At 44.1% G+C, this 24,500-nt stretch overlaps 1 protein-coding gene and 1 pseudogene across 2 annotated transcripts in view; both read right to left on the reverse strand.

The window, feature by feature from the left end:
- TBCK (TBC1 domain containing kinase) overlaps positions 1-24,500 on the reverse strand; it is a 242,687-nt gene that overhangs the window by 60,850 nt on the left and 157,337 nt on the right. For both annotated transcript variants that reach the window (XM_038755254.1, XM_038755253.1), the window contains one exon: positions 14,830-15,008. In XM_038755254.1, coding sequence (XP_038611182.1) covers positions 14,830-15,008 — 179 coding nt within the window. The remainder of the gene's footprint in view (positions 1-14,829; positions 15,009-24,500) is intronic.
- LOC119935897 lies at positions 13,692-13,882 on the reverse strand (annotated as a pseudogene).

Below are 24,500 nucleotides of genomic sequence, written 5' to 3' on the forward strand. Positions count from 1 at the left end.
TCACTTCTCTGGGCCTCAGTTCCCTCATCTGGAAAATGGGGATGAAGACCGTGAGCCCTCCGTGGGACAACCTGATCACCTTGTAACCTCCCCAGCATTTAGAACAGTGCTTTGCACATAGTAAGCACTTAATAAATGCCATCATTATTATTGTTATACATGCCAGACCACAACTCTCCCCACATTCAAAGCCTTATTAAGTCACATCTCCAAGGAGGTCTTCCTCAATTAAGCCCTCTTCCCCCCACCAACTCCCTCTCCCTTCAGCATCACCTATGCATCTGGATCTATACTGTGTGCTCTGCACACAGTAAGCACTCAATAAATACGATTGAATGAATGAACGACTATACCTCCATCACTTGATATTCACCCCACCCTCAGCACTTATGTACATATCTGTAATTTATTTATTTACATTAATGTCTGTCTCCTCCTCTAAAGAGTCAGCTCCTTGTGGGCAGGGAACTAGTCTACTAGCTCTGTCTAATTTTACTCTCCCAAGCGCTTAGTACAGTTCTCTGCATACAGTAAGCTCTCAATAAATATTACCGACTGATCCAACTACCTCAGCGCTTAGTACAGTGCTTGACACGTAAGTGCTTAGTCGGAAGGTGTCAGAGAAGGAGCATGGCCTAGTGGGTAGAGCAGGGGCCTGGGTTCTAATCCTGACTCCGCCACTTGCCTGCTGTGTGACCTGGGACAAGTCGCTTCACTTCTCTGTGCCTCAGTTCCCTCATCTGTAAAATGGGGATAAAGACTGTGAGCTGCATGTGGGACAGGGACTGCGTCCAACCCGATTTGCTCCTACCCAAGCACTTAACAAATACTATCAATATAATAATAATAATGGCAATTATTATTATTAAGGTGGCTTTTCCCATCAGTGTTTCACTTGAGGAAAGAAGCAGAGAGGAACATTTGCTCCCTGGGTTTTCGTGGCTATCCTTCCTATTTCCAATCCTGGTGTTCTCCTCCTTCTTTACCGAGTTCACGTTTTGTTGCTCCTGTCACAACATGTGTTATAATTGATGGGTTGGTTTAGAGCAGTCGCCTAGCACCTAACTCCAGGAATACAGCAACGAGAAAAAAAAATCAGGCAACGTCGGTGGGAGGAATTGGGATTCTGAGCCCTAGGTTTCCGTTAGAGTGGTCGGTTGTTTCTGCGAGGCTGGCGCTGGAAATGCCCGCTACGAACTGGGGGCCCATTAGGCTTGGGTTTTGAAAAAGGAGAGGGAGAGAAGGGGAGAGGGATGGAGGGGAACTAGGAGCTAGGACAAGGGGAGGTGCCGCTGGCATTAGGGGCGCGCAGATTCAGTCATCTGGGGAGGTGAGCCAACCAGAGGCTCCTATCCAAAAGAGAAGAGGAGGGTTTCATTTTCCTGTAAGTCTGCAAAACTACATGAGGTAACAAGAGAAACGATGAAATGACACCTAATCTGCAAATTTGGAAGATCATCATCATCATCATCATCATCAATCGTATTTATTGAGCACTTACTATGTGCAGAGCACTGTACTAAGCGCTTGGGAAGTACAAATTGGCAACACATAGAGACAGTCCCTACCCAACAGTGGGCTCACAGTCTAAAAGGGGGAGACAGAGAACAAAACCAAACATGCTAACAAAATAAAATAAATAGGATATGTACAAATAAAATAAATAAATAAATAGAGTAATAAATATGTACAAACATATATACATATATACAGGTGATGTGGGGAAGGGAAGGAGGTAAGATGCGGGGGATGGAGAGGGGGACGAGGGGGAGAGGAAGGGGCTCAGTCTGGGAAGGCCTCCTGGAGGAGGTGAGCTCTCAGTAGGGCCTTGAAGGGAGGAAAAGAGCTAGCTTGGCGGAGGGGCAGAGGGAGGGCATTCCAGGCCCGGGGGATGACGTGGGCCGGGGGTCGACGGCGGGACAGGCGAGAATGAGGCCCAGTGAAGAGATTAGCGGCGGAGGAGCGGAGGGTGCGGGCTGGGCTGGAGAAGGAGAGAAGGGAGGTGAGGTGATGGACAGCCTTGAAGCCCAGGGTGAGGAGTTTCTGCCTGATGCGCAGATTGATTGGTAGCCACTGGAGATTTTTGAGGAGGGGAGTGATATGCCCAGAGCATTTCTGGACAAAGATAATCAGGGCAGCAGCTTGAAGTATGGATTGAAGTGGAGAGAGACACGACGATGGGAGATCAGAGAGAAGGCTGATGCAGTAGTCCAGATGGGATAGGATGAGAGCTTGAATGAGCAGGGTAGCGGTTGGGATGGAGAGGAAAGGGCGGATCTTGGCAATGTTGTGGAGCTGAGACCGGCAGGTTTTGGTCACGGCATGGATGTGAGGGGTGAATGAGAGAGCGGAGTCGAGCTCTGTCTCTTATTTTGCCATATTATTCCAAGAATAATCAATTTTTTTTTCCTAGAAACACAGAGCTTTCTACCTTGACCACTCTCTCCTTCTCACTTCACATAGACACACACACACACATATGTATATAAGCACTTAGAACAGTGCTTGGCACACAGTAAGCACTTAAATACCATAATTATTATTAATTATTAATACATACGTGTATATGGACAATATATGCACACATCTGTGCTGTGCTGCTGTGTAATCTTAAGTTACAACCTTCCTGTGTGAAACTGGGATTGCTTTACCTGTTCTCCCTCTGTTTCAAAATATTATTAGTATTATGGTATTTGTTCAGCACTACTAAGCGCTGGGGTACATACGAGATAATCGGGATGGACCCAGTCCCTGTCCCGCATAAGGCTCACAGTCTCAATCCCCACTTTAGAGATGAGGTAACTGAGGCCCAGAGAACTGAGGTGACTTGCCCAAGGTCACGCAGCGGACAAGTGGGGGAGCCGGGATTAGAACCCATGACTTCTGGCTCCCAGGCCTGGGCTCTGGTAAGCGTGGAAGGGCCCAGAGCGTGGATGCAGGAGGGCTAAGCTGAGACACTAAGTGTGATCTGAGATGGGGATATTCCGGAGGGAGGGAGACCCACAACGGAAGGAAAATTTCTGGAACTGTACGGGCATCAGTTACACGGCAGATGACACACAAATCTGTGAAGCATTCCATATTTTCCCTTTGTTCCTCCCCCCTCCCGTCCCCACAGCATTTATGTACACATCTGTAATTTATTTATTTGCATTGATGTCTGTTTCCCCCCATCTAGATTGTAAGCTCGTTGTGGGCAAGGAATATGTCAGTTTATTGTTGGATTGTACTCTCCCGAGCGCTTAGTACAGTGCTCTGCACACACTGAGAGCTCAATAAATACAACTGAATGAATGCATGAAAAAACTTCCTTAAATGTTGATGTTTTATGTATGTTGTTAATAATAATGTTAAATGGTGGAATCTGTTAAGCACTTACTACGCTCTAGGTATTGTTCTAAGCGCTGGGATTGATGTAAGCAAATTGGGTTGGACACAGTCCCTGTCCCACATGGGGCTCACGGTTTTAATTCCAAGCAGCGTGGCTCAGTGGAAAGAGCCTGGCCTTGGGAGTCAGAGGTCATGGGTTCTAATCCCGGCTCCTCCACAAGCTGCTGTGTGACCCTGGGCAAGTCACTTGACTTCTCTGTGCCTCAGGTACCTCATCTGTAAAATGGGGATTAAGACTGTGAGCCCCACGTGGGACAAAGTGATTACCTTGTATCTACCCCAGCACTTAGAATAGGGCTTGGCACATAGTAAGTGCTTAACAAATACCATTATTATTTGACAGATAAGGTTGCTGAGGCACAGAGAAGTGAAGTGACTTGCCTAAGGCCACACAGCAGACAAGTGGTTGAGCCAGGATTAGAACCCAAGTCCTTCTGAATCCTAGGACCTTGTTCCATTTACTAGGCCATGCTACAGCTCTACTATCCTTGCTACTATTATCTTGAATTGCTTATTCTTCTATGTATCATACACACATTATATGAATTTATGTGAAGCAGCGGGGACTCCTGGAACAAACATGGGCCTGGATCTCCGAGGACTTGGTTTCTAATCCCATCATCATTATCATCATCAATCGTATTTATTGAGCGCTTACTGCGTGCACAGCACTGTACTAAGCGCTTGGGAAGTACAAGTTGGCAACATATAGAGACAGTCCCTACCCAACAGTGGGTTCACAGTCTAAAAGGGGGAGACAGAGAACAAAACCAAACAAACAAAATAAATAGAATAGATATGTACAAGTAAAATAAATAAATAAATAAATAGAGTAACAAATATGTACAAAAATATATACATATACACAGCTTTACCTGTTCTCCCTCCTGCTTAGACCAAGCCCCATATGGGACAGGGACTTTATCTGACCTGATTATCTTACATCAATCCAGGGTTTGGTATAGTGCTCACCAATCCCTCAATCTGGCCTGTCTCGCCACTAAGCAACAACCTCCCCTTGGCCTCGAACTCCCTCCCACTTCATCATCATAATAACTGTGGCATTCTTAAAGAGCTTACCACGTTCCAGGCAACGTACTAAGCGCCGGGTGGATGCGAGCAAATCGGGGTCGGACACAGTCCCTGTCCCCCATGGGGCTCACAGTCTCAATCTCCATTTGACAGATGGAGTAACGGAGGCACAGAGAAGTAAAGTGACTTGCCCAGGGTCACGGAGAAGACAAGCGGCAGAGCCTGGATTAGAATTCGGGTCCACCCATAACCCTACAGCATTTATGTACACACTCTTACATCCTGCCATTTCCCCCGTTTGTATTGCCTGTGTCCCCCTCTAGATTGTAAGGTCTTTGACAGCAGGGATCTTGTCCACCAATTCTGTTAGATTGTGCTCTCCCAAGTGACGATGGTGAGGGCATTTGTTAAGCACTTACTATGTGCAAAGCACTGTTCATTCATTCATTCATTCAATCGTATTTATTGAGCGCTTACTGTGTGCAGAGCACTGTACTAAGTGCTTGGGAAGTACACGTTGGCAACATTTAGAGACGGTCCCTACCCAAGAAGTGGGCTCACAGTCTAGAAACGCTGGGGAGGATACGAGGTGATCGGATTGTCCCATGTGGGGCTCACAGTCTTCATCCCCATTTTACAGATGAGGTAACTGAGGCACAGAGAAGTTAAGTGACTTGCCTAAAGTCACACAGCCGACAATTGGCAGAGCTGGGATTTGAACCCACGTCCTCTGACTTTCAAGCTCGTGCTCTTTCCATTGAGCCATGCTACTTCTCTTAGAACAGTGCTGTATACATACTGTGCGATCAACTGAGGCACAGAGAAGTTAAGTGACTTGCCTAAAGTCACACAGCTGACAATTGGCAGAGCTGGGATTTGAACCCACGTCCTCTGACTTTCAAGCTCGTGCTCTTTCCATTGAGCCATGCTACTTCTCGTAGAACAGTGCTGTATACATACTGTGCGATCAATAAATACCACTGAATGACCGACATATAGCAGACACTTAACATGCACCGCAATAATCATAACTCTTTTAATAATAATATTAATTGAGATCACACCCACTAATAACCTAATACACTGTTTGCATGATAATCACACTATAATCATAATATAATAATAATAATGATGGCATTTATTAAGCGCTTACTATATGCAAAGCAGTGTTCTAAGCGCTGGGGAAGTTACAAGGTGATCAGGTTGTCCCACAGGGGACTCACAGTCTCAATCCCCATCTTACAGATGAGGTCACTGAGGCACAGAGAGGTTAAGTGACTTGCCCAAAGTCACACAGCTGACAACTGGCAGAGCCGGGATTAGAACCCAGGACCTCTGACTCCAAAGTCCGAGCTCTTTCCACTGAGCCACGCTGCTTCTCAATATAACATAACACAATATACTATATAATATATATAGTATAATATAATATACTATCACAATACATAATATACTATACTTATAATATTCTATACTATATACCACCATAATACTCTGCACTATAACTACTATAATATATTGTAATATCATAATATACTATCCTATAATTACTCAAATATACTATATCATAATATACTATACTACAATTATATTATAATCATACTATGACCACAATTAATACCAATTAATAATTAACTGTAATAATTAATAGTGGCTATTTTTAATACCATTATTATGATCACTATCATTATTGCTAAAGCCAACTGTTTGGGAACAGGATGCAGGCATACAGAAGAGTCAAGCTATTGATGAATACAAATGGGTTGAAGACACTTGCCAAGTCCTCTCTAATCTAGCAACAACCATCAATCAATCAATCAGTCGTATTTATTGAGCGCTTACTGTGTGCAGAGCACTGTACTAAGCGCTTGGGAAGTCCAAGTTGGCAACATATAGAGACAGTCCCTACCCAACAGTGGGCTCACAGTCTAGAACAGCCCTCGAAGTGTGTTTCTGGGGGTCCGGGAAGCTTCCCCCTCGGTTCACTTGCAGGGGTTGGAGGGGGCTTTCTGCTGAAGGAGAGGATACGGTGGTGACTACAGGGTAACGTTTCGGGGTGCGCATGTAGAAGACATCTGGAACTTGCATTGTCCTGCTCCTGGGAAAGAAAATACTTTGCCCAACAACCCTCTTCCTAGTAATCTCTGGCGCTGGCAGAGGAGCTGGAAGAGTTCCAACAATGCTAGTGTCCATATCCCGGCTCTGCCGCTTGACTTGCCTTCTGTGTGACCTTGAAAACCTCCTTTACCTGCTCTGTGCCTCAGTTACCCCACTTGTCAAATGACAATTAAACCATCCTCCCTCCAATTTCAACTGTATATGGGACAGGAACTGGGACTGACCTAATTAACTTGGATCTACTCCAGTGCTTGGTACATAGCAAACGCACAACAGATACCGTAATTATTATTATCTTATCATTTATCTATATGTTACCAACTTGCACTTCCCAATCGCTTAGTACAGTGCTCTGCACACAGTAAGCGCTCAATAAATACGATTGATTGAAGTTAGATTTTTTTTGCAAATCTCTCTAATAAACCATTCTGTTTATGTGGCACTCAGGGTTACAATGGAGCCGGGAGGAGATTATCTACATTTAGTGAATGGAAGGGTTAGGAAAGTTGTCTTTAAAACAAAGCCAGCTGAAACTCTTGCTTGGTATATTGGCAAAAGACAAAGGTTGCAGACTGAGTTTCAAGCTGCTCTTTTTAAGAACTTCTTGAATCATACTTGGAATGATCTACAGTCATCCAGGTTATTCCAACTCGGAGTTCATTTTGAGCACGGCATATTAACAAAGACTAGAGGTCAACATCACTCTCTCAGAATGTCAACATCACACCCAGGGAACACCATAATCTACCATGGGAACGCCAAATTCTTGCAACAGCTTTTTGCAGCAAAAAGAATGCAATCGTCGTCGTGAAGGGCACTTCACCCAGCTACAAGCTGTGTAAGGACCAACGGATGTAAATACAAAAAAGCAGATGAAATCATAATACATCTTTCTTCTCCATACACGCCTTTGATCTTTTGGTAACGCGGTAATCATAATAGAAGTAATGATAATATAATAATAAACATGGTATTTGTTCAAAGCTAACTATATGTCAGACACTGTGCTATGCACTGATGTAGAGATAATACAAGAAGAACAGACACGGCCCCGTCCCACCCACTCGCTGCCTAAGGGGGAGGGATAATAGGTATTGAATTCCCGACGGACAGATGTGGAGGCTTTAAGAATAGAAAATTTTAAGTGCTTAAGAAGCAGCATGGTCTAGTGGAAAGAGCTGAGAAAAGTCACTTAACCTCTCTGTGTCCACCCACTCACTGTCTAAGGGGGAGGGATAGTAGGTATTTAATTCCCAACGGACAGATGTGGAAGCTTTAAGAATAGGAAATTTTAAGCGCTTAAGAAGCAGCATGGTCTAGTGGAAAGAGCTGAGAAAAGTCACTTAATCTCTCTGTGCCCCAGTTTCCTCATCTGTAAAGGGATTCGGGACCTGTTCTTCACGTCCCGCCTCTGGCCTGAATCTCCCTCCCACTTCATCTACGACAGACGACCACCCTTCCAACCTTCAAAGCCCCTCTAAAATGACACCTCCTCCAAGAGGCCTTCCCTGACTGAGCCCTCATTTCCTCTAAACCCGCTCCCTCTGCTTCATCTATGCACTTGGATCTATACTCTTTAACTATCTGATATTCACCCCACCTTCAGCCCCGCAGGATTTACGTACGCATCCGTAATTTATTTTCATGTCTGTCTCCCCCTCTAGACTGTAAGCTCTTTGTGGGCAGGGAATGTGCCTACCAACAGTTTTGAACTATATCCTCCCAATCACTTGGTACAGTGCTCTGCACACAGTAAGTGCTCAATAAATGCCGTTAATTGTTTATTTTCCCTCACCCTTGGACCTTAAGCGCCTTGGAGGATAGGGACTATGTCTGACTGCATAATTTTCTATCCAATCCATTGCTGAGTGTGGTACATAAGGGCCTGACACATATTGCTTAATAAATATCACAATTATTACTCCAAATATTCTTATTATGGTCATCATCATCATCATTATTTGCCCAGGCAAGTGGTGGAGCCAGAATCGGAGCCAACTTGGCTAAGAATGATTTACAAGAATCAACAGAGAATCAAATGGAGCCTGAGAAGCACTAAAGCTTTCAACTGAAAAGATAATAATACAATAATAATAATAATGGTATTTGTTAAGCACTTACTATGCATCAGGCACTGTACTAAGCGCTGGGCTAGACACAAGATAATTGGGTTGGACACAGTCCCTGTCTCACACGGGGCTCACAGTCTTAATTCCCGTTTTACAGATGAGGAGACTGAGGCTAATTTGAAATGTTTCAAATTGGTAGATTCAAATGGAGTAAAACCATCGGCCCCTATCGTCTCGACTCGACTCCGAGTTGCAGAAATGAGCCCGTTGTCGGGACCGTATCTATAGGTTGCCGACTTGTACTTCCCAAGCGCTTAGTACAGTGCTCGGCACACAGTAAGCACTCAATAAATATGATTGAATGAACGAGTAGAAAATGAGTCTCGAAAATGACACCGTGTGGATTCTGATGCGTCTGCTATTCTATTGGACCTAAGTGACATCTTTTCTTTAGCAGTGTTCCCTAATGCCCCTGTAACTTGTCTTGGACTTAGACACAACATAGAAGCATGGCCTAGTGGCTAGAGCACAGAAGGAGCTGGGTTCTAATCCTGCCTCCACCACTTGTAAGCTGTGTGACCTTGGGCAAGTCACTTCTCTATGCCTCAGTTATCTCACGTGCAAAATGGGGATTAAGACGGGGAGCCCCAGGTGGAACAGGGGCTGTGTCCAACCCGATTTGCTTGTACGCACCCCAGCACTTAGTACAGTGCCTGACACCTAGTAAGCGCTTAACAAATACCATTATTATTATGTGATGCTCTTGCCAATCTACTGGGATACGATCGTCCACTTCTTCAGACAGCGCTGCAGTGGGACTGATAGAGCAAAGACGAGCAGGCACCTTCCTCAAAAAATTCCAGGTATTTCCCACCCTGCCGACAATCAGATGATAGATTTCTAGACTGTGAGCCCGCTGTTGGGTAGGGACCGTCTCTATATGTTGCAAACTTGGACTTCCCAAGCGCTTAGTACAGTGCTCTGCACACCGTAAGCGCTCAATAAATACGATTGAATGAGTGAATGAATGATAGGACCACTTATTCTCATACCCCTCCCTTCCTCACAAGCGAACAAAGATGGAGCATCTGTCCGAACGGCCAGAGATGCAGCGCAAGAAAGAACACAGCTGGGTTTTGAGAAGTAATTACCGACTAATTGAGAAGGAAAGACGCAAGCCCCAGTATGCCGCAATTTCACGCTGGTGAGCCTCTCCAAATATAGATATACCAAAATTGAAACAAAAGGGCAGTAGCCTACCCGAGAATCCAGTAGGCTAAGAAAGGCGGGGAGGAGAGGGAGAATTGGGGTAGGTACAGAGGTTTATTTTTTAATGTAAGCACTTCATATTGCCATTAGAAAATGTGTAGTCCTTTGGAACACTGTTTAAAGAGTGGAGTCTCTCTTACAAAACTTTCTTAGCTGACGGGAATCAACTTGATAAATCTTTCTGTGAGATTCTAAAATAGAACAGTATGAAATGGTTTTAGATTACACTGTTAGAGGTGGTGGGCTACATTTTCAAGGCTTCTTTCTGACATACTGCTTACATTTTTTTTTTTGGCCGGGGGCTTATTCCAGATCTCTTTAAAATTCTCTCCTTGGAACTCCAACACTAAAGACAGGTCTTATCATGAAACTTGTACTTCCCAAGCGCTTAGTACAGTGCTCTGCACACAGTAAGCGCTCAATAAATACGATTGATGATGATGATGATGAATAGGGCGTCAGAACTGAGCTATTCACACACATTCTGGGTGTTTGCAAACAAGATCCCGACCCCATTTTTCTGCTGAAAATTCACTACGAGCTATCCACGTAAATGAGCACTTGGACGTCTGGACTGAAATTCAAAGAAAACAAGTGCCGCAGTTCTAAATCTGGAGCAAGAGTGAAGTTCTTTCCCTCTTTGATATTTTTAAACAAAGCCTCCAGACCAAGCTACAGTCTCTGACCTAAATTTTTTCTGGAACTAATGAAAACATGTGGTTGATGCCCAAGCAGGGCCTGGTTAGGAATTGAAAGGGTGTTTTGAGTGCAAAAAGTAGGTAAGAGGGATGTTGGCATGTGATGAAGCGCTTTGCACATAGTAAGCGCTTAATAAATGCCATTATTATTATTATTATTATCATTATTCTACCGGCACATTCTTTGAGAGTTTTAGGATCAAAAAGGCATTTAAACAAAGAAGTAAATGTCACATTGCTACTAAACCAAAGTCCAAATCATCAGACTGGAAAGTCACGGGCGTTGGAAGACTCTCTTTTGTCAGCTGTGTGACTTTGGACAAGTCACTTCACTTCTCTGTGCCTCAGTTACATCATCTGTAAAATGGGGATTAAGACTGTGAGCCCCGCGTGGGATAACCTGATTAACTTGTATCTACCCCAGTGCTTAGAACAGTGCTTGGCACATAGTAAGCACTTAATAATAATAATGATGGCATTTGTTAAGTGCTTATTTGTACCAAGCACTGAGCCCCACGTGGGACAACTTCATCACCTTGTAACCTTCCCAGTGCTTAGAACAGTGCTTTGCACATAGTAAGCGCTTAATAAATGCCATTATTATTATTATTATTATTTAATGCTATGGAGTTTCAAAAGGCAGAAGCAGAAAATCCTCCCAAAGTGCTTAATAAATACCATTGTTGTGATTATTTTTTTATTATGGTTAGGAAAAAGATCAAGTATTTTTCTAGAAGAACGCCATGTGCGTGTGGTTGTAAGCTTCTCTTTAGATTGTAAGTTCCTTATGGGCAGGGACCATATCTACCAACCTCTTGGACTGTACATGCCCAAGTGCTCTGCACAGCGTAAACGTGCAACAAAAAACACCGACTGGATGCTTGATAAATGCAATTTGATCGGGCTGGTAGAGGAATAAGAGAACAAGGAATCAAACTGACACACATTAAGTGTGCGACAATGTATGAAAGCATTGGGGAAAAAGAAAATCACACTCACTGCTCAGAAAGACACACTACCACGTTCACATGATGAAATGGATTTGGGATTCAAGTCACCGTATATTAAATGATGACATTTAAAATCATATTCCAATAAAAATTGAAAAATTGACACTTTGTGATTCTCAAAAATTAAAGCGACTGCCCCTGGCTTATAAACTTTACTAGGACATATAATAAAAAGGAGAGAAAATAACTAAAACAATTAATTAGGGATTCCTTTGGTATGACTACATTTCAATTATAATTTGTTTTATGTTACGTCTCGTACACTCATAAAACATCTTACTGTGAGCCCGCTGCTGGGTAGGGACCGTCTCTCTCTGTTGCCAACTTGTACTTCCCAAGCGCTTAGTACAGTGCTCTGCACACAGTAAGCGCTCAATAAATACGATTGAATGAATGAACGAATCTTAGAGAAGCAGCGTGGCTCAGTGGAAAGAGCACAGGCTTTGGAGTCAGAGGCCATGGGTTCAAATCCTGACTCTGCCAACTGTCAGCTGTGTGACTTTGGGCAAGTCACTTAACTTCTCTGGGCCTCAGTTACCTCATCTGTAAAATGGGGATTAAGACTGTGAGCCCCCCGTGGGACAACCTGATCACTTTGTAACCTCCCCAGCGCTTAGAACAGTGCTTTGCACATAGTAAGCGCTTAATAAATGCCATAAAAAAAAACAACTTCTCTGGGCCTCAGTTCCCTCATCTGTAAAATGGGGATTAAGACTTTGAGCCCCCTGTGGGACAACCTGATCACCTTGTAACCTCCCCAGCGCTTAGAACAGTGCTTTGCACATAGTAAGCACTTAACAAATACCATTATTATTATTATTATTATCTTTGGTAGCTTTGGAAATTTTGAATGGGAGAGAGGTTTGTAAGTAAAAAAAAATATACTTAATAATTAATAATAATTATGGCATTGTAAAGCGCTTACTGTACTAAATGCCAGGGTGGATACAAGCTCATTGGGTTGGACACAGTCCCTGTCCACGTGGGGTTCACGGTATCAATCCCCATTTTACAGATGAGGTAACTGAGGCACAGAGAAGCGAAGTGACTTGCCCAAAGTCACACAGCAGACAAGGGGCAGAGCCGGGATTAGAACTTGCTAGCTATTCAGCTGCATTATGTGGAAAAAGTTGAAAACCTTTTTCTCCCCTTTCTCCCCCCTTTCTCTCCTCACCTTTCGGTTCGGCTCTAAAATGCTGCATTCCTACGGTATTCATTAAATCGTATTTATTGTTGCAGAGACGACAAACATACAATGCCTACATGTGCCATCCCTCCCTGGTGTTATTCAATCTCTTCTAGAGCTCTGTGGGCAAGGCTCACGTCTCCCAACTCTTGTACTGTCGTTTCTGCTTTTTCCTCTCCTCCTTCCCATCCCTTCTGCCCTACCTCCTTCCCCTCCCCTCAGCACAGCACTCGTATATATTTGTACAGATTTATTACTCTATTTTACTTGTACGTATTTACTATTCTATTTATTTTGTTAATGATGTGCATACAGCTTTAATCAATCGATCAGTCAATCGTATTTATTGAGCGCTTACTGTGTGCAGAGCATGGACTAAGCACTTGGGAAGTACAAGTTGGCAACATATAGAGACAGTCCCTACCCTACAGTGGGCTCGCAGCGATGGCATTTGTTAAGCGCTTACTATGTGCAGAGCACTGTTCTAAGCGCAGGGAGGGATATAAGGTGATCAATCAATCAACCGTATTTATCAATTTACCAATCACAGCGCTTGGATCAAGTTGTTGATCAAGTTGTCAATCAATCAATCAATCGTATTTATTGAGCGCTTACTGTGTGCGGAGCACTGTCCCACATGGGGCTCACAGTCTTAATCCCCATTTTACAGATGAGGGAACTGAGGCTCAGAGAAGTTAAGTCACTTGCCCAAGGTCACACAGCAGACACGCGGTGGAGTCGGGATTCGAACCCATGACCTCTGACTCCAAAGCCCGGGCTCTTTCCACTGAGCCATGCTGTTCTGACGATTTTGACACCCGTCTACCTGTTCTGTTTCGTTGTCTGTCTTCCCCTTCTAGACTGTGAGCCCGTTGCTGGGTAGGGACCGTCTCTATAGGTTGCCAGCTTGTACTTTCCGAGCGCTTAGTACAGTGCTCTGCACAATCAATCAATCAATCGTATTTATTGAGTGCTTACTGTGCGCAGAGCACTGTACTAAGAGCTTGGGAAATACAAGCTGGTAACATATAGAGACAGTCCCTACCCAACAGTGGGCTCACAGTCTAAGAGTTACATACTATAGAAATGATCCCTGAAAGTATAGCGCTCAATAAATACGATTGAATGAATGAATGAATGCTTCAGTGCTCAATCAATACCACTGATGGCCTGATTGACTATTCACAGGATAATGAACCAGTGTGCAGAGCACTGTACTAAGAGCTTGGGAAATACAAGTTGGTAACATACAGAGACAGTCCCTACCCAACAGTGGGCTCACAGTCTAAAAGTTACATACTATAGAAATGATCCCTGAAAGTATAGCGCTCAATAAATACGATTGAGTGAATGAATGAATGCTTAAGTGCTCAATCAATACCACTGATGGCCTGATTGACTATTCACAGGATAATGAGCCAGTGGAAAGAGGTGCTAAAGCACACTGAAAGGCCATGTCGAATACTCCGAAGGTTGACGTGGGCCATCGACTTTGGAATTTTACAGCCATGAAAGTGCAAACACCTCTCCAAGTTCACCCTTATGAAAAAACCCTAACAAACCTGAGCCCCCCCAAAGTGATTTGTATTCACCTTCTTTAGAATTGTGGAAATATCAATCAATCAATCGCATTTATTGAGCGCTTACTGTGTGCAGGGCACTGTACTAAGCGCTTGGGAAGTACAAGTTGGCAACATATAGAGACAGTCCCTACCCAACAGTGGGCTCACAGTCGAAGGTGTGTGAATCGAGGAGCGGTGTGCCTAGCAGGAAGCAGAAAGACCCCAAGCCTGGGAGCCAGAGGACCTGGGTTCTAATCCCCGTTCTGCCACTCGGCTGTTGTGTGGCATTGGGGAAGTCACTGAACTTCTCGGTGCCTCAGTTTCCTCATTTGGAGAGTGGGTATTCAATCCCTAGTCTCCCTCCTACTTATCCGCGACAGGGACCGTGTCAGCCCCAATTAACTCGCACCTACCCCGGCATTTAGAAACGGGCCTGACACACAGAGAGACCTTAACAAATGCCACAGTTGTCATTAACTGTTAATGGCTACTCACCAGGTCTGTCATTGGAGCATCTTGGAAATCCGCTGAGAAATAGGGCGCTGAATTTCTCCCGCCGCCGTTGAGATCGACGGTCTGTTTCGGAGGCTGCGCGTGCTGCCTGTAGGTCACGCTTTTCGGAGTCCAGCAAAACAGGTTGATTGACTCACGGACGCAACGTTCTATGTCAATTTCTGGACGGGGGTTATAAACAAAGAGAAAATTGTCAATAATAACCACTTTAATCAGGGTCTGTATTCGTTAATGAAATTATGGTATTTGTTAAGCACTTTTAGACTGTGAGCCCACTGTTGGGTAGGGACTGTCTCTATATGTTGCCAATTTGTACTTCCCAAGCGCTTAGTACAGTGCTCTGCACATAGTAAGCGCTCAATAAATACGATTGATGATATGCCAAGCACTGTTCTAAGCACTGGGGTAATAATGATAACAATCATTTTGGTATTTGTTAAGCGCTTACTATGTGCCAAGCACAAGGTAATCAGGTTGTCCCACACTGTACTTCCCAAGTGCTTAGTACAGTGCTCTGCACACAGTAAGCGCTCAATAAATACAACTGAATGAATGAATGAATGAATGGGGCTCACAGTCCCCATTTTCCTGACGAGCCAGAGAAGTGCCAAAGTCAAACAGCTGATAAGTGGTGGGGCCGGGATTAGAACCCATGACCTCTGACTCCCAAGCCCGGCTCTTTCCACTGAGCCACTCTGCTTCTCTAGTTACACGGTAATGCGGTTGTCCCACGTGGGGCTCACAGTCTTAATCCCCATTTTACACACAAGGTAACCGAGGCCCAGAGAAGTGAAGTGACTCACCCAAGGTCACGTAGCAGATATGTGGCGGAGCCGGGATTAGAACCCATGACCTCTGACTCCCAAGCCCGGGCTCTTTCCACTGAGCCACGCTGCTTCTCTAGTTACACGGTAATCTGGTTGTCCCACGTGGGGCTCACAGTCTTCATCCCCATTTTACAGATGAGGTAACTGAGGCCCAGAGAAGTCAAGTGACTCACAGTGGCGGAGTCGGGATTAGAACCCACGAACCTCGTCCTTCTGACTCCCCAGGCCCAGGCTCTATCCACTAGGCCACGCGGCTTCCAAGTACTAACCAGGCCCGACCCTGCTCAGCTTCCGAGATCAGACGCGTTCAGGGGGAAATGGCCGTAATTCCTTACTATCATCATCAATCGTATTTATTGAGCGCTTACTATGTGCAGAGCACTGTACTAAGCGCTTGGGAAGTACAAGTTGGCAACATATAGAGACAGTCCCTACCCAACAGTGGGCTCACAGTCTCAAAGGGGGAGACAGAGAACAAAACCAAACATACTAACAAAATAAAATAAATAGAATTCCTTACTATGTGCCAAAGTGCTAGGTACCAGTTAGTCGATCGTATTTATTGAGCGCTTACTGCATGCAGAGCACTGTACTAAGCGCTTGGAGGGAGTACAATAGAACAGATATATTCCCTGCCCACAACAACTTTACGGTCTAGATAATCAGGTCCTGTTCTTGTCCTTCAGGGAGCTCACAGCCAAAGAGAATGGGAAAATGGGCATTTTAACTCCATTTTATAATAATAATAATGGCATTTATTAAGTGCTTACCATGTGCAAAGCACTGTTCTAAGCACTAGGGAGGTTACCAGGTGATCAGGTTGTCCCACGGGGGGCTCAAAGTCTTAATCCCCATTTTACAGATGAGGGAACTGAGGTCCAGAGAAGTTAAGTGACTTGCCCAAAGTCACATAGCTGACAGTTGGCAGAGCCAGGATTTGAACCCATGACCTCTGACTCCAAAGCCTGTGCTCTTTCCACTGAGCCATGCTGCTTCTCTTCTTTTTCTTATCTGTACGTGGCTCAGTGGAAAAGAGCACGGGCTTTGGAGTCAGGGGTCATGGGTTCAAATTCCAGCTCTGCCAATTGTCAGCTGTGTGACCTGATCACCTTGCGCTTAGAACAGTGCATTGCACACAGTAAGCGCTTAATAAATGCCATTATTATTAAGAGGCACAGAGAAGTTAGGTGACTTGCCTCATGTCACCCAGCAGGCAAGTGGCACAGCCAGGCCTAGAACCTGTGTCGCCTGATTCCCTGTCCTGCTCTCTTTCCACTGAGCTATGCTGCTTCACTGTAATTTTAATAGCTAAAATACAACTCAAAGAAAATGTCCTCAAAGTTTTATAAATAATATTGTAAATATTCCCAAGCGCTTAGTACAGTGCTCTGCACACAGTAAGCACTCAATAAATACAATTGAATGAATGAATGAATGAATATTCCTCACCCACTGCCATTTTCCTGGGCTGGGAAATAGAGTCAGGGAAGATGGGTAAAAAAGATGTTATTTTATTTGCCTCTGGGCAATTTATGAGGAGAGGAAGGTATTTCTATTCTTCTGCGGAAAGGAGAATTAAATGTAGTGCTAGTCCTTCTATGCTGTCTCTAATCTCTCTCTCTCCACCTGAAATCTTGCATTTGTTTGCAAGACATCTTTCTGTGAATGTCTCCCCATCACCTCAACCTCAGTAAGTAGAAAACTAAACTCATCTTTCTCCCCACATCCTGGCTCAGAGAAGCAGCGTGGCTCAGTGGAAAGAGCCCGGGCTTTGGAGTCAGAGGTCGTGGGTTCAAACCCCGGCTCCGCCACTTGTCAGCTGTGTGGCTTTGGGCAAGTCACTTCACTTCTCTGGGCCTCAGTTCCCTCATCTGGAAAATGGGGATTAAGACTGTGAGCCCCCCAAGGGACAATCTGATCACCCTGTAACCTCCCTGACGCTTAGAACAGTGCACATAGTAAGCACTTAACAAATGTCATTATTACTATTATTATTATTTCCCTTTAAGGTTGGCAACACCATGATCCTCCCCGTTTCCAAAGCTCCCCATCTTGGCATAGCCTTGATTCTTCATTCTTTCTAGTCACACATTCAATTCAATTCCAACCCAAGACTTCTCAAAATTTGCTCCTTCCACTCCATCCCAGGCACTAGATTCCAACCTGAAAACCGGAGAGGCCTCCTTAGCGGTTTTACCTTCCTCAAAACGTTCCCCGCTCTGGTCTCACCTTTGGCCCCTGTCTCCTGCTTGGAATTCCCTCCTTCTTCAAATCCACCAGACCAGAGTGCTCACCCCATCTTCAAAGACTTTCTGCAACCTCTCCTCCTCCCAAAGGCTTTCCCCAATTCAATTTTCTTTTTCCTACGCCACATCCTCCCTATCACCTCAGCGCTTTGGCACTTATAACCTCTTATCACTCTTGTCCAATTCACATAAATCCACTATATAAGCACTCCTTCCTTCAATTTATTTCATTCATTCATTCAGTCATATTTATTGAGCGCTTCCTGTGTGCAGAGCACTGTACTGAGCGCTTGGAAAGTACAATTTGGCAACAAATAGAGACAATCCCTACCCAACGACGACAGTCTCCCCCGATACACTGTGATAACCACCTTCACAGGGAAGAAGCATGCCCTAGTGGAAAGAGCACAGGCCTGGGAGTTGGAGGACTTGTATTCTACTCCACATTCTGCCACTTGCTTGCTGTGTGACCTTGGGCAAGTCACTTAGCTTCCCGGTGCCTCAGATTTCTCACCTGTAAAATGGGGACTCAAAACCTGTTATCCCTCCTCCTTAAAAGGTGAGCCCCCCGTGGTATGGGGGCTGTTCCCAACCTGATTACCCCAGTACATAGTACAGTGCTTGGCACACAGTATAAGCTTAACAAATACCATCGTTATGTACTATCATTTAGACGTGTTCAGAATAATCCTTGGGATTGGATCTTCAATTGCTCAATGGATTAAGAAACTCTGGAGGACCACCCTGAAGATATCCAGTGAAGTTTACTCATCCTGTTTTCTTCAGATGCGGAAAAAAATATGTTAAAGGAAATTAATCAGGGCTCTTCAAACAGAAACTAAATATTGGCAGTATTAATTAAAAATAAGCTACCTGCCACACTTGAATATGCATTTTTAGCAACTTTTTGCCTCTAAAATAGTCTTCTCTATAATAATTGTGTTATGCTAAGTGCTTACTATGTGCCAAACACTTTGTTTAGACTGTGAGCCCACTGTTGGGTAGGGACTGTCTCTATATGTTGCCAACTTGTACTTCCCAAGCGCTTAGTACAGTGCTCTGCACACAGTGAGCGCTCAATAAATACAACTGAATGAATGAGTGAATGAATGTCTCCCCCTTCTAGACTGTGAGCCCATTGTCGGGTAGGGACCATCTCTATACGTTGCTGACTTGTCCTTCCCAAGCGCTTAGTACAGTGCTTTGCACACAGTAAGCGCTCAATAAATACGATTGAATGAATGAATGAATGAATAAATACGATTGATTGATTGATTTGTTAAGCCCTGGGGTAGATTCAAGATAATCGGGTCAGACAGTTTAATTCTTCCAAAAATTCAAATATCAAATTATTAGGGTTATAAACAATCAGTTCATTCAATCAAAACAAACTACATTTGATGTTTAAAATTCATTACTTTTAGTAGTCTTAGGAACTGTCACTGTTTACTGTAAACATATTTTAATTAAACATTGTACCCGTACTAAAGTTGTCAGGTTTCGATTGCATTACCATAGAAGATAAATCTGTAGCAGCTATTCACCCTATTGACAGTATGTTCCTATTGGCAGTAAAGTTTCTTTGATTCTTGGAAATACTTGGCAATAGCTCAGACACTGAATCATAGCAACCCAAACAGGGCAAAACACATAATGATTAGGTTTTAAATGCTGCTGAATGAATGAATCAATGAATTCACTACTTGGGCAGTCATTCAAACTAGTCCACATTCAGGAGGTGGAGGAGAAACCCAGGAAGAGAGTCCTTCCAAAGCACCCTTTCCTGAAGGAAAATAAACTGGAGCAGGGACTAAAGCCTTTTTGGGGGTATGAATAACTCAGGAAGGATGGGAAGGAATGATGGGAGGCCAGAAGAAAAGGGGGCCCACGGTCATTTTTGGCCAGAAGGTCTGAGCCGTGATCCTGAGAGGCCTCAGGGAACACTACAGCTGAGGAAAAGAGACGGCAGCCATGTATCCTAGTATCCAAAGAGCCTGAGGAAAAGCCTCGGAGAGGGTGAGACAGGAATCTGGGTCGCCCTGAGAGACGGTCACCCAGCATACCTACAGGGAAGTAGAAAGGGTCTTGGTTCTCTGGGGGGAAAAGCGTTAGAAACGGGGAAAGGTGGTTTGGATCGGAATTATGTTCTATTTATTATCTGATTAATGCCGGCCGGGCATCTATTAAACCGGACAGAGATTTCTGATCTTGGGGTCTGCCTGGGGTAGGGCTGGAGGAGAAGTGTTGGGTGCCAGGGAGAGGCGTATCTCTGGGAAACCAAGGGAATGCTTGCTCTGCGAGTCAATCATTCGGTCAATCGCATTTATTGAATGCTTACTGTGTGCAGAGCACTGTACTAAGCACTTGGGAGAGTACAATCTAACAGTAAACAGACATTCCCTGCCCACAACAAGCTGGCAGTCTAAAGGGGGAGACAGACATTACCATCAAAATAAATTAATTAATGAGCTTCCTTTACCCAGGCCTGACAGTCTAGCGGGGGAGACAGACACTACTATAAAAATAAATTAATTAATGAGCTTCCTTTACCCAGGCCCGTGGGGATAAGCTAGTTCCTGAATGGTCCCTTTGCCCTTGGGAGATTAAAGGTAATGATAACTGATAATTTGAAATTTTTAAAGCTACTTTGTGAGGCTGACAGGGAATAAATGCAGAACCAGCTGAGAAGAGGAAACAAGCGCTCTCACCACAGAGAGTATGAGTAGATAGTTACTTGTCCTGGGATTGGCTTGAGAAGCACTGTGGCTCAATGGAAAGAGCCCGGGCTTTGAAGTCAGAGGTCAGGGGTTCAAATCCTGGCTCCGCCACTTGTCAGCTGTGTGACTTTGGGCAAGTCACTTAACTTCTCTGGGCCTCAGTTACCTCATTTATAAAATGGGGATTAAGACTGTGAGCCCCTTGGGACAACTTGATCACCTTGTAACCTCCCCAGAGCTTAGAACAGTGCTCTGCACATAGTAAGTGCTTAATAAATGACATTATTATTATTATTATATTATAGTGGAAAGACCATCAGAGGACCTGGGTTCTAATCCCAGCTCTGCCACTTATCAGCTGTGTGACTATGGGTAAATCACTTATTTTCGCGCCTCAGTTCCCTCGTCTGTAAAATGGGGATTCAATACTTGTTCTGCCTCCTACTTAGACTCTGAGCCTCATATGGGACCTAATTATCTACCCCAGTGTTTAGTAATAATAATAATAATAATAATAATAATAATGTTGGTATTTGTTAAGCACTTACTATGTGCAAAGCACTGTTCTAAGCGCTGGGGGGAATACAAGGAGATGAGGTTGTCCCATGTGGGGTTTACAGTTTTAATCCCCATTTTACAGATGAGGGAACTGAGGCACAGAGAAGTGAAGTGACTTGCCCAAGGTCACACAGCACACATGTGGGGGAGGCGGGATTCGAACCCGTAGCCTCTGACTCCCAAGCCCGCGCTCTTTCCGCGGAGCCACGCTGCTTCTCTTTAGTACAATGCCTGGCACAAATAACAAATACTACGGTTATTATTATTGTTATTAAAACCAAAGTTTGCAATTCTTCCCTGTCTCTCTCAAGAAATTCATTCCATCTTGAAGAATCACAAGTGATCTGAGAAGCAGCATGGCCTAGGAGTCAGAAGGACCTGGGTTCTAATTCCGGCTCTGCTACTTGCCTGCTGTGGGACCTTGGGGAAGTCACTTAACTTCTCTGTGCCTCAGTTACCTCTTTAGTAAAATGGGGATTAAGATTGTGAGCCTCATGTGGGACAGGGACTGTGGCCAACCTGATTTCCGTGCTTAGAACAAGTCCCTGGCACATAGTAAGTGCTTAACAAATACCTTAAAAAAACAACATTGTGTTTGGTTTTATCCCCAAAATCAAATCTCCCAAAGCACAATCCAGAAAAAGGAGAGAGCTCACCAATATGAACACTGTCTGAGACAGCCGCCTGATTCTTTCAAAATTTATCTTGCCTTAATTTTCTCTACAATCATAAAGTTTTAAGGCAGGGACTGCAGTGTCTGTGTCAGTTTCCAACATCTGATCCGCAAATCCCCATTCAATCAATCAATCAATTATTGTATTTATTGAGGGCTTACTATGCGCAGAGCAGGGATTATGTCTACTGACTCCATTGCAGTGTAACAATAATAATAACAGAATTAATAGTAATTGTGGTATTTGTTTAGAGCTTACTATATGCCAAGCACTGTATTAAGCACTGGAGTAGACAAGATAATCAGGTTCGACCCAATCCCTGTCCCATGTTGGGTTTACAATCTAAGTAAGAGAGAGAACCGGTATTTAAACCCAATTTTATAGATGAGAGAATTGAGGCACAGAGAAGTTAAGTGATTTGCCCAAGGTCACATGGCAGATAAGTGGCAGAGACAAGATGTCACCTAACTTCTCTGTGCCTGCCTCAGGTACCTCATCTATAAAATGGGATTAAGCCCGCAAACCCCACCTGGGAGATGGACTGTGTCCAATCTTGAAACTCCCCCAGCACTCACTAAGGTGCTTGGCACATAGTAAGCACTTAACGATTACTATGTTTTTTTTAAAAAAGATCCAAATTCAAAGTCAACCTTTGAACTTTTATGGCGCCATCAGGTTTTACAACAGTTATGTAATTCAATATTATTTTACACCTAACAATATTCACACTTGTTAAAGTCTTCAAGACTAACACACATGCAATGATCAGTACTATCTGCTGAGCACTTACTCTGGGCAGAGCACTATACTAAGCACTCGAGAGAATATAATGGCATTAATAAACCCAATTCCTGACCTTAATAATTTTATAATCCAAATTCCAGTTAGAGGGAAGCAACAGAGTGTAAAATTAGGTATACATGTGCTCCAGGAGGAAGAGTAAGTAGCCAATTACTTAATAATAATAATAATGATAATAATAGTATTTGTTAAGTGCTTGCTATGTGTCAAGCACCATTCTAAGCACTGGCACTGTTTTAAGCACTGAAAGTGACATGAAAAATTGAAGGGGGAAGAGGGCACGAAGTAGGTGGGGAGATGCGAGGCTAATCAGGGAAGGACTCCTGGGGGAGATGAGATTTCCAAAGGACTTTGAAGATGGGGAGAGCAGTGGTCTGCTGAATGTCCACGCAACAGGGAAGACTTAAGCAAGAAGTTGGGTGAGAGGGACAAGAACGGGGCATCTATAACATTCATTAAGGAATATTTTGGCTGTAGTTTTCCACCCAATAAGAAAATTTGCATATGGAAGGACTTCCTCATTTTATTTCACGCATGGAATTTTAGTATTCTCCTGTTGGTCTGAGGAATAGATGGATTATCAAGATGATATAAATCAAAAGGTCAGTTGGGAGGCCATTGTAAACCACGGGAATAAAATGTTAACAACATGAGAATGATTTGCAGCCTGTTAAACTACCTGCCTGCGTACCCTGGTTCCTTATGATACAAAAATATACATCCCCAAATATTTGAGAACATAGTTGTTCTGGGCTTCAGCCTAATGTTACACACACACGCATCCCTCCCCCCACAATTTGTAAGGAATCTCTAACTCAACTGTCACACTTCATCAAGCTAATAGGAAGAAAGACGAGCTGAGATTAACTGAATTAAATGTGTTTACCCAGACGCCTTAATACTACTACTACTACTACTAATGGCACTTATTAAGTGCTTACTATGTGCAAAGCACTGTTCTAAGTGCCGGGGGGCGGGGGGGGGGGGGTGTTTACAAGGTGATCAGGTTATCCCATGTGAGGCTCACAGTCTTAATCCCCCTTTCACGGATGAGGAAACTGAGGCCCAGAGAAGTGAAGTGACTCAACCAAAGCCACACAGCTAAGTGGCGGAGTCGCAATTTGAACCCATGACCTCTGACTCCAAAGCCCGTGCTCTTTCCACTGAGCCACACTGCTTCTCTACGCCTCAGAACACTAAACGCTGGGGGGACCATACTTTGCACACCTCATTTTAACAGTACCTACTGTGATCCCTCGACAAAGTTCAAGGGACATAGCAGAGGGCTGGATTTCTGTCTCAGCACTCTTATATTCAAGGGTAGTGTCTACAGTGAGGGGTGTATGTTTTGTGGACAGAATTTTGCAGTAGAAAAGACGATTTCTGTCTTAAATTTGTGCAAGTCACAGCCAAGAAATGTGACAACATCACATCCGCTTTACCGGAGGGATCGTTTAGGTTTTTCAGCTTCTTTTTCCTGTCCTCTCATCCCACTGACCGGTGAGCTGGGTGACCAGAGAGAGGCCCAGAATCTAGGCCGGATGGAAGTGGGGGAGTCCAGTCAAGCCCAAACCCCCATCAGGAGCTGGGGGCCATGTGTGGAGTAGCCATAAGCCTGGAAGCTCCGGCAGTTGGGAAGTAAAGACTGGGATGCTAAGCGCTTTGTACAAAGTATTCTACACACAGTAAGCATTTAATAAATATCACTAATTGATTGACTGGGGTACAGTCGTTCTGACCTCTTCAACTAGAACTCATCTATTTTGCCCTTTATTTTTTATTCTTATACTTTTAAATGCCCGACAATGACTCTCCCCACCGTCAAGGCCT

This window comes from Tachyglossus aculeatus, chromosome 12 (assembly GCF_015852505.1).
Source record: "Tachyglossus aculeatus isolate mTacAcu1 chromosome 12, mTacAcu1.pri, whole genome shotgun sequence".
Lineage (NCBI taxonomy): Eukaryota > Metazoa > Chordata > Mammalia > Monotremata > Tachyglossidae > Tachyglossus > Tachyglossus aculeatus.